Genomic DNA, 15,078 nt, shown 5'->3' with positions numbered 1-15,078 from the left:
GTCATGGCGTGGAATGTTAGAAGTTTGAACGTGACAGGAAGCTAGGAAATCTGAAAAGAGAAAGATAAAGGTTTGATGTACATGTAGTGGTCGTCAGTGAAGTCAAATGGAAAGAAGACAAGGATTTCTTGTCACATGAGAATGGGGTATAGAAATAGCAGTAGAAAAAGGTATAACAGGAATAGGATTCGTTATGAATAGCAAGGCAGGATAGAGAGTGAGTTTCTGTGAATAGTTCAGTGATATGGTTGTTCTCATCAGAATCGAGAGCAAATCAAAACCGATAACAATAGTTCAGGTATACATGCCGACGTTACAATGAGAAGATGAAGAGATAAAATATGTGAGGATAGTGAACGGGCATTTCAGCATGTAGAGCTAGATGAAGATCCGATAGTCATAGGGGACTGGAATGCGGTTGCAGGAGAATGAGTAGAAGAAAGAATTACGCGAGAAAACGGGGTTGGTAGTAGGAATGAGAGAGGAGAAAGACTAACTGAATTTTCCAATAAATTTCAAATAGTGATAACGAATACTCTGTTCAAGAATCACAAGGGAAGGAGATATGCTTGGAATAAGCGGAGAGGTGTGGGGAGATTTCAGTTAGATTACATCATGGTCAGGCAGAGATTCAGAAATCAGACGTTGGATTGTAATGCTTACACAGGAGCAGATACAGACTCAGACCACAATTTAGTAATGATGGAAATTAGGTTGAGTTGAGAGACTAGTCAGGAATAATCGAAGCACAAATAAATGGGGTATGGGAGAACTAAGGAATGAAGAAAGACGGTTGATGTTCTCTGAGGCTATACATACTGCAATAATGAACAGCTCAGTAGGCATTTCAGTTGAAGAGGAATGGACATCTGTAAAAACTATTCAGAAAACTAATGACTGAAAAAAATATTATGGGCTGTCTCTTTTTGTCTCTCTCTCTCTCTCTCTCTCTCTCTCTCTCTCACACACACACACACACACACACACACACACACACACACACACACACGCACACACGAAAACTCACAGATATGTGTGTGTGTGTGTGTGTGTGTGTGTGTGTGTGTGTGTGTGTGTGTGTGTGTCGGGGGAGGGGGGGGGGAGCAAAAATGCCTAATAAGTCGTGTCACGCTCTCCACTTTTATTATAAGGGAGATACATATGAGGCCATAACACGCTGCTCTTCTTACCTTTCCACGCACGGACTTTACGTCTTATTCTCCATACGTCGTTGTTTTTCTGGTCAATACAGCGATTTGTAATCGCTAATTGCAAGTGCACATGTTGTCACTGATAAGATCGGATACTGTTTAATACATTTCATAAAATGAAGGTACCACAATGTCAATGGTTCTAGTCTGTAGGACTTTACACATGGCGGTTATAATTAAATTTTCGATACTTGAGAGGGCCTCTCTGGAAAAGAGGGCGTCCATGAAAATGAAACTTTGTGGAAGCTTATGTAAGGACATGCGGAAGAGAAATAACGAGTATATCATTCAAAGCATCATATTTCAGTTTCCAGATGAGAGGTTGACACTTGTTAATTGCGTACCATGTTCACGCTGTAGGTTACAAACGTTGATGTGACACCCGGTGCTCCAGATGTCTCAGGTGGTGTGTTGGCTACCTCCCTTGCTATACTCATCTTCAACCTCTAACATGTGTTAAAACACTGTCCTTGAGGTAACCTCACAGCCAGAAACCACACACTTTCTGATCTGATGGTCTTGTTGGTCATGCAGATTGGGAGGTTCGACCAATGATTCTGTTTTCTCCAAATGTGCTGTGGAAGAACCGAGTGACTTTACAAGCAATGTGAAGTGGAGTTCCGTGGTGCGTCAAAACACTTGAGTCCAAAGCATCTCTGTCGCATAGAGCAGGGATCACAATCTGGCGAAACAGATTACAGTAACGTGTGCTGTTCATACTACATGTCCTCGATCCTTGACGCTTGTGTTTCAACTCTAAGTCGCCGTACCAGTACCAGCCCTTAGTGGTAAATAATGACATTAACACTACTAACAACGCAAATCCTGCAGCGTGCAATCTGAACATTATTCCTATAAAACTATGTATTCATATGGTAAATAGTTTTCTGTCAACTTTGGCTCAACTATCAAAAGTTTAACTATAACTACCGTGTTTTGTTAGGATATTTCTGTTGCCTGAGTTTCACCATCAACAGTAAGATCTGTTACATCATTTATTTGCTTAAGTTCAACACTAGCCAAATACGAATGAATGAAATAAAATAACTAAAGCTGTAAGTATTTTTTGAAGTCCAGAAAGGCTAATATTTGTGTAAAATGTAATCTGCATATTAAATTAATGAAACTACCTGGAAGTCGAAGCAAACTCAACAAGCAATGACATTGTGACATTTAAGCTTCTCCTAGAGCACAGGCAAAGCAAGAAATTCCTTGCGTAGAGGATGGTGGAGAGGTTAGCTGTCGCTGTTGGACGATTTTGCTAGGTCTGATTCCTGTGAGACCTTAGAAAAGCTGTGACAAAAATGTTACTTTCAACAGCGCAGTGTACAAATGGTGAGTGTCTAATATCGGAGAGAAATGGCTTTTAAGTCCAGTGACTAGGAAGGTCTGTATTTAATCAAGCTCAGAAACTTAAGAGTACTAGCTGAATTCAGAGCGTGAAAGAGAGTCCGAAGATGCACACTCAGCAGCAAAAGGGCGCAGTATCAACATGTGATTAAGTTCGAACGGGGCATAATTTCTGTCTTTGGGATGTGAGTTCCTCATACCATGAAGTTACGACTCAAACAGGACGTATTGGCATGTCTGTGAAGCGGGTGGTGAAGCATTGGTACAAGATAGTTGTACATAACGCCTCGACCTCCGCTGATGAGATAACACAAACGCCTCAGAATGGCGCGGTGAATGACAGGCTTCAACTATCCTTCTGTAAGGGTAGCATGAGTGTTATAAGCTGACAGCAGTCTGTCAGTCTTCAGTATTGAGCAACATACCAGACAATGGCAAAATGTGACTACTTGGACACCCACTGGAAACAAGATGCGGTCATGGTTCCGACGTTTGGAGAGTAAACAATAACACCTGCATCTTGGGAGCTTGGAAACTTTTTTAGGCACCTCATTGTACAACACTCACTGCCAAAAATATTAGGCACCTATAAGGAGAGAAGCAACTGGAAGGAAGTTTCAGGTGTTGAGATTTTATTTCATTTTATTTCAGTGATCACAAAAGGAATTTGAATGAATCATTCAAGTACAGTACGACGGTAGCGCCAGTCCCTTGTCATTAGATTTTGCAGTCTATTGCAGCTTGGCTCGTACAATGATTTGGTTAGGTTGAGTGTCATAGGCATTTTTTCATCTCCTGAGGTAAGTTGACGCACATATGTTGTGAATGACCCTCTATATGCTGGATATTGGCACTGGTAGGGAGCTCACTTCCGAGCTGGTTCAACTCATGTTCTATCGGGGACAACACTGCGTAGTTATTTCTTAGACCACGTTCTGTGTTGCTAAGCGTTACCCTGTTAAAGTTGATACCAGGCTAATGGCGATGCATTGACGTGACGCTATGCACTAATGTCACTGCAGAAGCTGTTGTACCGTCAGCTCCAAGGACGACATACGGATGCGCCCATAATCACTGCTGAAAGCTGTTGGCGCTGTGGTATTCGGGACGGTAGTGTGATGTAGGCTTACCTGAAAGGACGCAAGTAAGACGAGGAGTTTTCGCCCTAATAATTTTGTCTAAGTGGTTTCATTTAGAGATTGCTGGTTCGTATGTCAGTATGCTTCTTTTCAATGATTTAGTATTGGACAGCCACATGATGAGAGCTTAACTCTCGAAATGAGTAGGTGAGTTTTTTATTTTAACGTGTTTGTATGCTAATAAGTATAACGATTGATTTACCAACCGCTGCCTTTAATCCATATGCTGCCTAGTATTAACATATGATATGAAGATGGTATCTGTTCTTTCGGACATGATACCATCGTTGACCATGCAGCGCTCTAGAATGAAATGACAATTAAATCAAGGCCCTACACTGCCGAAAGGCGTTGACATGCACCATCGGGGACAGTTGAAAATGTGTACCCCGACCGGGACTCGAACCCGGGATCTCCTGCTTACAGATACCATCTTCATATAGCTAAGGTTAACCGGCCATTGACCTTTTTCTTCTGTGTTGGTTGCACTGATTGCCCTAACTCTTACGGGACTTGGTAAGATTGTCTGCCGTGAGTAATGAGTGTAGTGGGCAGGGGCACTACGAATGTAGTGTCTGGACATTAAGTTGGGAATGTGGGTCTCACGGGGAACGTGCAAGGGATGAATCCCTGCAGTCGCACTATCCTCTGTGCCCTCGGTGGCTCAGATGGATAGAGCGTCTGCCATGTAAGCAGGAGATCCCAGTTTCGAGTCCCGGTCGGGGTACACATTCTCAACTGTCCCCGTTGATGTATGTCAACGCCTGTCGGCAGTGTAGGCTCTTGATTTAATTATCATTTCATTAACATATGATATAAAGGTTATTTCAGTTGCAAGTATGCTTCTTAGTGCTGCACTTTTTACAAACATTAGTGTATGTTGGCTCCCAGTCGAAGTATAAGGACCCACACGGACACCTGCCTCCCTGTAACTATTATCAGATCTTGGTAGCTGCGCATGCACAGGAAGCACACTATACTAAAGATGTTTTAGTTTATAAGCAATTCGAAATTATTATCACCTATGCCGCTGCTTATCATACACAAAGAAACCATAATTCTTGCGGAAAACCAATAACTTCAGATAGATTCATAAAAAAATATAAGTGAGGTTTTTGGAATTCTTATATTAAGCGTCTGTTGAACCATAAAGGTCAGAAAAATTAATCCTTCCCTACAACAGATAAAGTTAAGTACTGCACAATACTACGGATTTATCGCTCTAAAGTCAGTATAAGAGTGTACCGATATCGTTCGTGTATTTTATGAAAACTAAGAAAATAAAGATTTCTGCTTCACCCAGTCACATATGTACACTGCTGGCCACCGTAAATGCAACACCCTGAAGGAAGCATCCGAATCAAGTGAAATTTACACCATGGTTTGCAGCGATGAGATATGCAACTGATTAGAATTTCAGCGCAGACGCACATCACGCGCGCCTGTGGCGCCACCTCATAGCGCCATTTAAGGCTTGGCGATTTCGACGAGTGTACGTTCGGCACGTGTGTTTACCTTGTGGTTGTTTCACAAGACGATCAGTTATGCCTCGTAGACAACAGCGAACATCGTTTGATCAAGTATCCGAGTTCGACAGAGGAAGGATAGTGGCTTACCGAGATTGTGGATTATCATACAGAGAAATCGCTAGTCGTGTTGGACGAAACCAAACAACTGTAATGCGGATATGTGACCGTTGGATGCAGGAGGGTACGACGGACCGACGTGGTCGATCGCATTCACCTCGGTGCACCACTGCACGTGCTGATAGGCAAATTGTGCGCATGGCAGTGACGGATCGCTCAGTGACATCCCGAACCATAGCACAGCACATTGCGTCTGTAACGCATTATCCAGTGTCTGCGCGTACCATTCGACGCCGTTTACAGCAGAGTAGTCTGTCCGCAAGACGTCCATTGCTTCGTCTACCATTGACGCAGAACCACAGACGTCTCCGTCGCCAATGGTGTGATGACAGACGGATGTGGACGGCAGAATGGAATGACGTTGTCTTTACTGACGAGGCACGCTTCTGTCTGCAGCACCACGATGGTCTGATTCGAGTGTAGAGACACCGTGGAGAGAGGATGCTGGACAGCTGCATTATGCACCGCCACACTGGTCTTACACCGGGTATTATGGTATGGGGCGGTATTGGATATTACTCTCGCACGCCTCTAGTACGCATTGCCGGTACTTTCAATAGCCGGCGCTACATATCCGAGGTGCTGGAGCCAGTTGTCCTTCCTTACCTTCAGGGCTCGGCCACAGCCATATTTCAACAGGATAGTGCGCGACCACACGTGGCACGCATTGTCCAAAGGTTCTTAGTCAATAACCAGATTGAATCGCTTCCCTGGCCGGCTCGCTCTCCGGATCTTTCGCCGATAGAAAAGATGTGGTCCATGGTTGCTCAACGAGTGACCCAGATTACATCCCCAGCTGCCACACCAGATGATCTTTGGCAGCGTGTAGAAGCTGCTTGGGCTGCTGTACCCCAGGAACACATCCAACGTCTCTTTGACTCAATGCCGAGACGTGTGGCAGCGGTGATCTCCAACAATGGCGGCTACTCTGGCTACTGATTCTGGCAGGAACCACATGTCACAGACGTCTGTAAACGTAATCATTTGATACTTGGTCAACATGTTATCTACAAAATAAATTTTGTTGTGCTACCTCTTGTCTTTCTTGGTGTTGCATTTACGGTGGCCAGCAGTGTATCATCTACAGATGTCTTCTACTCGTTATTAGGTTCAGGTTTCTCCTTCAATATTAATTACCTAATATTTTATCTATCCATCAATTAAGAAGAAAGATCCATTTTCGCTTATCTCTCTTTTGTTGGCAGTGAAAGGTTAGCCCCAGTTTTAGACATACTGTACTGGGACTTTGATTTAGCAACAACCCAGTGGTGTTATTCCGGTCAGAAATAACGCTCTACATCTGGTTTCTGCCGGATTATTTTCTTTAGTAATCAGCAAGGACATTTTTTTCTTACACTAAATTACTTTACTTTTACATAATGGTTTGCAGCATGCATCTGACTGGTTAATTATGTTTGCCATATTACAGTAATTACTCCGACTAACACATTCAGTAGAGATTATGCGTTCGGTTAAATAATTACTGTGTTTTTTCTTAAAGACTTTACAGAGAGCAGCAAAATATGATTTCAGTTTCTTCCCAATGATATACAAATTTCAAATATACTTTGAGATAAATGGAAAAAGAATTTACTCAACAAAAGCTGCGACATGGTCGCAAATTGAACAGTGACCCGAAGATAGAATAAATTTCCTTTACTGCACGTCTGTGGTCACAAATTTTTTGTCGTCAGACTACCAGTTTCGGTCTATTATGACCGTTTTCAGATCTGTTTTATGAAAACATTCACTAGAGCCATAGTGTCATCATCAAATGGTAAACACAAAATCAGCATCGTCAAATATATATAAATAGCAGCATATATAAGAGTCGACTTGCTGTTGACAAGAGCGTTATCCTGTTGGAAAATACTCCATAGAATGCTGTTCATGAATGGCAGTGCAACAGGTCGAACCACCAGACTGACATACTAATTTACAGTCAGGGTGCAATGGATAACCACGAGAATGCACCTGCTGTCAAACGAAATCGCACCTCAGACCATAGCTCCAGGTGTAGTTCCAGTGCGTCTAGCATCCAGACAGGTTGGTTCCAATGTGCCTAGCACACAGACAGGTTGGTTCCAGGCCCTCAACTGGCCTCATTCGAACCATCACTGGCATCGAGGCAGAACCAGCTTTCACCAGAAAACACAACAGACCTCCACTCCGACCTCCAATGAGCTCTCGCTAGACACGACTGAAGTCACAAATGGTGGTGTTTTGGGGTCAGTGGAATGAACACCACAGGGCATCTGGCTCGGAGTTGTCATTGAAGTGAGCGATATGTAACAGATATTTATGTCATTGTGATGTCAACTGCTACTCAAATTGCTGCATCAGATGCAGTACAATGCGCCAGAGCCATACAAGAACACAATGGTCTTCCCTGTCGGTATTGCCACGTGGCAGTCTGGAGCCCGGTCTTCCTGCGACAGTACATTCCAGTGACCATTGCCGCGAACAATAATGTACAGTGGCCACATAACTGCCAAGTCTTCCTGCAATATCGTAAAAGGCATACCCAGCTTCTCGTAGCCCTGTTACACGAACTCGTTCAAACTCACTGAGGTGTTAACAACAGCGTTTTTGTCCCCTTCAAGGCATCCTGGATTAACATCAGCTCACCGTGTCCAGTCTCAAAGGTAACTAAGGCATCCACATAGTGCTTCCACTAGCGCCACCCGTAGGCAACTGGCCCGAAATCGGAACAGACACCATCTTTCAGACGTACAAATGCGCCTACCATCTTTCGTTTATGTCGCGCAACTCCTTCTTGGTGTTGCGCATTTTTCCGTTCAGAATTCATGGAATATTCATATTTACTGACCAATAGCCCGAGCGGTACAAGGCATGGATGTATGCTGAAACACCCATATTAGTATACAGTGTAGCTCCATAGACGGAAAATCGGACACTGACTGTGGCATGCAATTCGGTTGCAAAGTCCGCGTAGCTATGTAAGATTCCTGGGTGGACAACCTGCACCAACACTTATCGTCTCATCATGTCTCACACGTGCTCCATTGGGGACAAGTCAGACAGTCTTTGTGGCCATGGAAGCTGCTGCACGTTGAGTTTCATGCGAAGTGTGGGGACGGGCATTATCCTGTTGGAACAGTACATCACTTCCACGTTGCAAGAACGTCAGAAGAACCAGTCGAACAACATACTATACGCGTCGAGCCCTGGTCACCGTTTCCTCCTCAAACATCCAAGGTGAACGAGAATTGTGGCTTATTGCATTCTAGACTGTAACGCTGGTTGGGATCAATGTCACGGACGAATGCACTTTTTGAGACAGCGCTCACCAAGTCTTCGTCGTACGGGCGACAGACTCTCAGTTGCACGCAGGCAAAGTTTTCTTTCATCGCTGAAGGCCACGGCGTGCACCAGTCGAGCCGTGCACGTCATTCATGTGTCTGTAGTCCCAATGCTAATAACTGGTTTACAACAGTTCGTGGGGATGCTTGTACGAGGGTCACTCCAAAAGAAATGCACGCTATTTTTTTTTAAAATCCATCTTTTATTCTACATGTTTGAAAGTTTTACAGTGTGCAGATACATCCTTTAGGAACAATATTTTCATTTTTCCACGTAATTTCCACCGCTCTCAACTGCCTTACGCCATCTTGGAACCAGAGCCTGTGTACCCGCACGGTAAAATTCTGGGCCAACCTGTTGGAGCCACTGTTTGGCAGCGTGCTCAAGGGAGTCATCATCTTTCACGAAGAGAGTCATTCAGTTTCCCAGAGAGATGATAGTCACATGGAGCCAAGTCAGGACTGAAAGGCGGGTGTTTCACTGTTGTCCATCCGAGTTTTGTGATCGCTTCCATGGTTTTTTGACTGACATGTGGCCGTGCATTGTCGTGCAACAGCAAAACATCCTGCTTTCGCCGATGTGGTCGAACAAGACTCAGTCGAGCTTAAAGTTTCTTCAGTGTCGTCACATATGCATCAGAAATTATGGTGGTTCCACTTGGCATGAAGTCCACAAGCAAGAGTCCTTCGGAATCGAAAAAGACCGTAGCGATAACTTTTCCAGCAGAAGGTATGGTTTTGAATTTCTTTTTCTTGGGTGAATTTGCATGATGCCAATCCATTGACTGCCTCTTCCTCTCTGGTGAAAAATGATGGAGCCATGTTTCATCATTCATGGAGCCATGTTTCATCATTCTTCCAAGAAATTCATCTCCACCACTCGTACTGTTCCAAAAATTTGCTGCATACCGTTTTTCTTGTTTCTTTGTGAGCCACTGTCAACATCCTGGGAACCCACCTGGCACAAACCTTTTTTAACGCCAACACTTTCATTATTCTGCAAACACTTCCCTCCCCTATCCCAACGTAGTGTGACAATTCGTTCACTGTGATGCGTCTGTCAGCAGTCACCAATTCGTTAACTCTCGGCACATTGTCTGGAGTGTCTGCAGTACGAGGTCTGCCGCAGCGAGGACAATCCTCAATATTGCCGTGCCCACTTTCATCACGTAACCTGCTTTCCCACCGACTAAGTGTACTGCGATCGACAGCAGCATCTCCATACACATTTTTCAACATCTTGTGGATGTTTCCCACTATCTCATTTTCACTGCACAGGAATTCTATGACAGCACGTTGCTTCTGACGAACGTCAAGTGTAGCAGCCACCTTGAAGACATGCTGTGACGGCACCACTCGCGGGAACACGTTGAACTAAGTTTGAAAACAAGCGGGAACGATGTATCTACACACTGTAAAACTTTCACACATGCAGAATGAAAACTGTATTTTTACAAATATAATGTGCATTTCTTTTGGAGTGCCCCTCGTAGGATCACATTTGCTCTTGTCTCTGCTGACACTGCTGTCCTGTTAATACGACGGTCTTTGCAGGCGTCTGTACTGCGTGAACGTAGAAAACTTCGTCGTCGAGAGAAGATGCACACGTATTCCACTATTGCCTGCATCGCTGCACAACTGACGTAGCACATCCTACTTGTGTGGTAACTCTCCAAAACGAACATCCCGCCATTCGAGAGGCCACAGTGTGATCCCTCTCAAACTCGCTAAGTTGGCTGTAGGCAACATGAGTCAATTTCCGTGGCATGGTGCCTGCTTGCTCTACGTGGCTGCAATCTGCATCACATTGAGCTTTATGACCGTGGGTATTCTCACTTAAAGGGTAGACATAGATCGCGCTCTGGTAGCTATGCCACTACGCCATCAGCTCCCAGATGACACTGAAAGCATTATCAATGCATCCCCCAGGTGGCGTATTCCGCCAGTGGGTCAGAGCTGACATTGACTTTCAAAGGGTTTTAATTTTTTTTCCGACAGTGATATAAAGGATCACTGTTCTCACAATTTAAATAACAAAATTTTTCATCTACATCTACATCTACCTTTATACTCCGCAAGCCACGCAACGGTGTGTGGCGGAGGGCACTTTACGTGCCACTGTCATTACCTCCCTTTCCTGTTCCAGTCGCGTATGGTTCGCGCGAAGAGCGACTGCCGGAAAGCCTCCGTACGCGCTCGAATCTCTCTAATTTTACATTCGTGATCTCGTCGGGAGGTATAAGTCGGGGGAAGCAATATATTCGACATCTCATCCAGAAACGCACCCTCTCGAAACCTGGACAGCAAGCTACACCGCGATGCAGAGCGCCTCTCTTGCAGAGTCTGCCACTTGAGTTTGCTAAACATCTCCGTAACGCTATCACGCTTACCAAACAACCCCATGACGAAACGCGCCGCTTATCTTTGGATCTTCTCTATCTCCTCTGTCAACCCGACCTGGTACGGATCCCACACCGATGAGCAATACTCAAGTATAAGTCGAACGAGCGTTTTGTAAGCCACCTCCTTTGTTGATGTACTACATTTTCTAAGGACTCTCCCAATGAATCTCAACCTGGTACCCGCCTTACCAACAATTAATTTTATATGATCATTCCACTTCAAATCGTTCCGTACGCACACTCCCAGATATTTTACAGAAGTAACTGCTACCAGTGTTTGTTCCGCTATCATATAATCATACAATAAAGGATCCTTCTTTCTATGTATTCGCAATACATTACATTTGTCTATGTTAAGGGTCAGTTGCCACTCCCTGCACCAATTGCCTATCCGCTCCAGATCTTCCTGCATTTCGCTGCACTTTTCTAATGCTGCAACTTCTCTGTATACTACAGCATCATCCGCGAAAAGCCGCATGGAACTTCCGACACTATCTACTAGGTCATTTATATATATTGTGATATGCGACCAACAATTAATCAGTACATAAGGTAGTGTGACACGATTCCAACAGCGTCCCTTAGAGCGCTGTGTGTATGTCCGCAGGTGGGGTGCACGCCGCTGCACAAGGCGGCCTACACGGGCTCCCGCTGCTGCCTCTCGCTGCTGCTGCAGAGGGGCGGCAACCTGGCGGCGCAGACGGCGGCCGGCTTCACCGTCGTCGACCTCATCTTCTCCTACGTGCCGCGGCCGCTCAACTTCCTCACGAGGGTCCTCGATTCTGGGGTCAGCTCCAACTTAGCCTCCGTCAACGACAGGGACTTCAGGGTGAGAACGTAAATACGTAGCCTTTCATAATTGGCGGAAATTTCATTAATAGGCTATCTTGTGTATAAGATAAGTGAAAATGAAAATGAAATTAAGAGAGAGTTAAAACAACTGGAAACCAGCTGTGAGGAATCTGGAATGAAGACAAATCTGAAGAAGACCAAGGCAACGGTTTTTACAAGGGAATCGAGGAACATAAAATGAAAATATATGATGAATTAGTGAAACAGGGTGATTACTTCAGGTACCAGTAATATGAAACATAATCTAGAAATAAAACTTTGAATGAAATGATAATTAAATGGACACCCTAGCTGCAACAAGGCGTTGATATACTTCATTGGGGGACATGTTGAAAATGTGTACCCCGAGCGGGCCTCGAACCTGGGATCTCCTGCTTACATGGCAGACGCTCTCTATCCATCTGAGCCACCGAGGACTTATCCCTTCCACGATCCCCGTGAGACGCACATTCCGAACGTGTCCACACCACTACATTCATAGTGCGCCTAATAGATGTTTGCCCATCATACTCATTACTCGTGGCAGATTAATCTATGAAGTCCCGTACGAGTTCGGGCATAGCGTGTGTGTACGCACAAGAAGGTCAATGGCCGGGAAGCCATATTTTAACTATATATGACGGTATTATCTATTCCCGAAAGAACAGTTACCATTGATGACCATGCAGCTTTGCTATGCGCGAACTCGTACGGGACTTGGTAGATTAATCTGCCACGAGTAATGGGTATGAGCCGGCCGCGGTGGCCGTGCGGTTCTAGGCGCTCCAGTCCGGAGCCGCACTGCTGCTACGGTCGCGGGTTCGAATCCTGCCTCGGGCATGGGTGTGTGTGATGTCCTTAGGTTAGTTAGGTTTAAGTAGTTCTAAGTTCTAGGGGACTGATGACCACAGCAGTTGAGTCCCATAGTGCTCAGAGCCATTTGAACCAATGGGTATGATGGGCAAACATCTATTAGGCGCACTATGAATGTAGTGGTGTGGACGTGTTGGGAATGTGGATCTCACTGGGAGCGTGCAAGAGATAAGTCCCTGCAGTCGCACTACTCTCTGTGTCCTCGGTGGCTCAGATGGATAGAGCGTTTGCCATGAAAGCAGGAGATCCTGGGTTCGAGTCCCGGTCGGGGCACACAATTTCAACATGTCCCCAATGAAGTATATCAATGCCTCGTTGCAGCTAGGTTGTCCATTTAATCATCATTTCATTCTAGCAAAGCTGCATGGTCATCAACGGCAAATGTTCTTTTGGGAACAGATAATACCGTCATATTTAATAGAACTTAGGTCCATTCGATAAACAATTAAGGACAAGTTTACTGAAATGCTTTGTATGAAGTATTATCCTGTTTGGTGCTGAAACTTGGACATTGCGACGTTTTAGATATAAATTTCGATAAGAATGGATGGTGTAAAGTCGGCAGACAGAATAAGGAATGATGATGTGTTACACAGGTTGAATGAGAAACGGTAAATACTAGAAACAGTTAAGAGAAGGAAAAGAAATTGGCTAGTGTACTGGAGGAGAAGATACTGCATGCTAGAGGGTGCACTTAAAGGAACTGTTACTGGGAAGAAGACCGGAAGAAGAAAAAGATAACAGCTAACGGAGACATCAAGACAAGTGTATATGCAGCTACGAAAAGAATCGACAGAACACGACATCAGATTCCCACTGTGCACACTGAGCCCCAATTTTTATTGTGTGTTTCCTTTAATGTGTTTTGATGTATTTAACTAGCAGCGTATTTCCTAACGTTACAATTGTGCTGTAACGTATGTAGGGGAAAAAATGAGAGTAATATTTTAATGACAAATGGTACGCCGGCCGCGGTGGCCGAGCGGTTCTAGGCGATGCAACGACCAAACACAACGAAAAAGAAGAAGACGCTTACTCCCGAACCGCGCGACTGCTACGGTCGCAGGTTCGAATCCTGCCTCGGGCATGGATGTGCGTAATGTTCTTAGATTAGTTAGGTTGAAGTAGTTCTAAGTTCTAGGGGTCTGATGACTATAGATGTTAAGTCCCATAGTGCTCAGAGCCATTTGAACCATTTTTTGAACAAATGGTACAAGAACTGATGTAAAAACAAATTTTTGTTGACAGTCGGTAATTACGTTGAATAAAGATGTAAAGGAAAGTTAAGATATAATGTCGCTGAAGAGGTCAAAGGACCCTGAACGTTTTCGATCTTTTTAATATTCTGTCATCTGTTTTGCGTTCTCTTAAGAGCTGCACGTTAAGTAGCGCTAGTCTGAATAATTCACAATAAAATTTGTACATTTCACTGAAATATACCTTGAAGAAGTTGAAACGTTGTCTGAGAGTTAATAAAAACCAGTATGCTACTATTAACCAGCGACGAAAGAAGAGAAAGCGCAACTAAAAGGTCCGATCGCCTTCCACCAGGATTGCACACGGTATAAAATCATTATCTAGAGAACAGTAAAAGCTAAAATCTGCAGGGAAAAGGAAAAATTTGAAAAGGTAATCTTAATTGGACGCCAGTTAGAATAGCAGCTACGCAAGTGTGAAAATGCAGCAAGGAGTGTTAAATCCAACTACGAAGACTCTTATACAATATACATTTTTGTTTTCTTGTAATATTAATATTCCCTGTGAGGAAAGCCGTTTCTTTCGTTCTACACGTAATATTAAAATACTACAAGATTTTCAACATATACAATCGTTTAGTGTGCCACGTTGTATTTACTGTGCTATATTGTGTTGGCTCCATGTTGCGAAATGTTGACTTCTGTTGTATTTATTCTGTTAGCTACACGTTGCGGAATGTTGATTTCTGTTGTATTTATTCTGTTAGCTACGCGTTGCGGAATGTTGATTTCTGTTGTATTTTTCAAGATGTTTATATAGTCTTTATGCCTAACATATAATCTCTTTCCTACTCTCACAACATAATTCTGTTTGTTACATAATTTATCCTAGGTAATGATTACCTTGCTACGCTATTTCCAAAGCCTGTACATCGAGATATGTTGGTCTTTCCATGTGTTGTGTATTTTCATATTGATCTGGAATGTAGATTTGGCTGCAATTTCGTTGAGTTTTTTAAGGGAGTGCATCACTTTCTGTCTGTTGGAAAAACAACTCAAGATTATTTTACTATTGACAAACAATGCAAATGAGTTTTGATGTCACAT

At 43.9% G+C, this 15,078-nt stretch overlaps 1 protein-coding gene across 1 annotated transcript in view; it reads left to right on the top strand.

The window, feature by feature from the left end:
* The window catches only part of LOC126203833 (transient receptor potential channel pyrexia-like), a 281,000-nt gene that overhangs the window by 181,164 nt on the left and 84,758 nt on the right, over positions 1–15,078 (top strand). Inside the window, exon 8 of the mRNA XM_049938202.1 lies at positions 11,679–11,900. Coding sequence (XP_049794159.1) covers positions 11,679–11,900 — 222 coding nt within the window. The remainder of the gene's footprint in view (positions 1–11,678; positions 11,901–15,078) is intronic.

This window comes from Schistocerca nitens, chromosome 9 (assembly GCF_023898315.1).
Source record: "Schistocerca nitens isolate TAMUIC-IGC-003100 chromosome 9, iqSchNite1.1, whole genome shotgun sequence".
NCBI classification, from domain to species: Eukaryota; Metazoa; Arthropoda; class Insecta; order Orthoptera; family Acrididae; genus Schistocerca; species Schistocerca nitens.
This window is presented reverse-complemented; position numbering and strand designations above follow the sequence as displayed.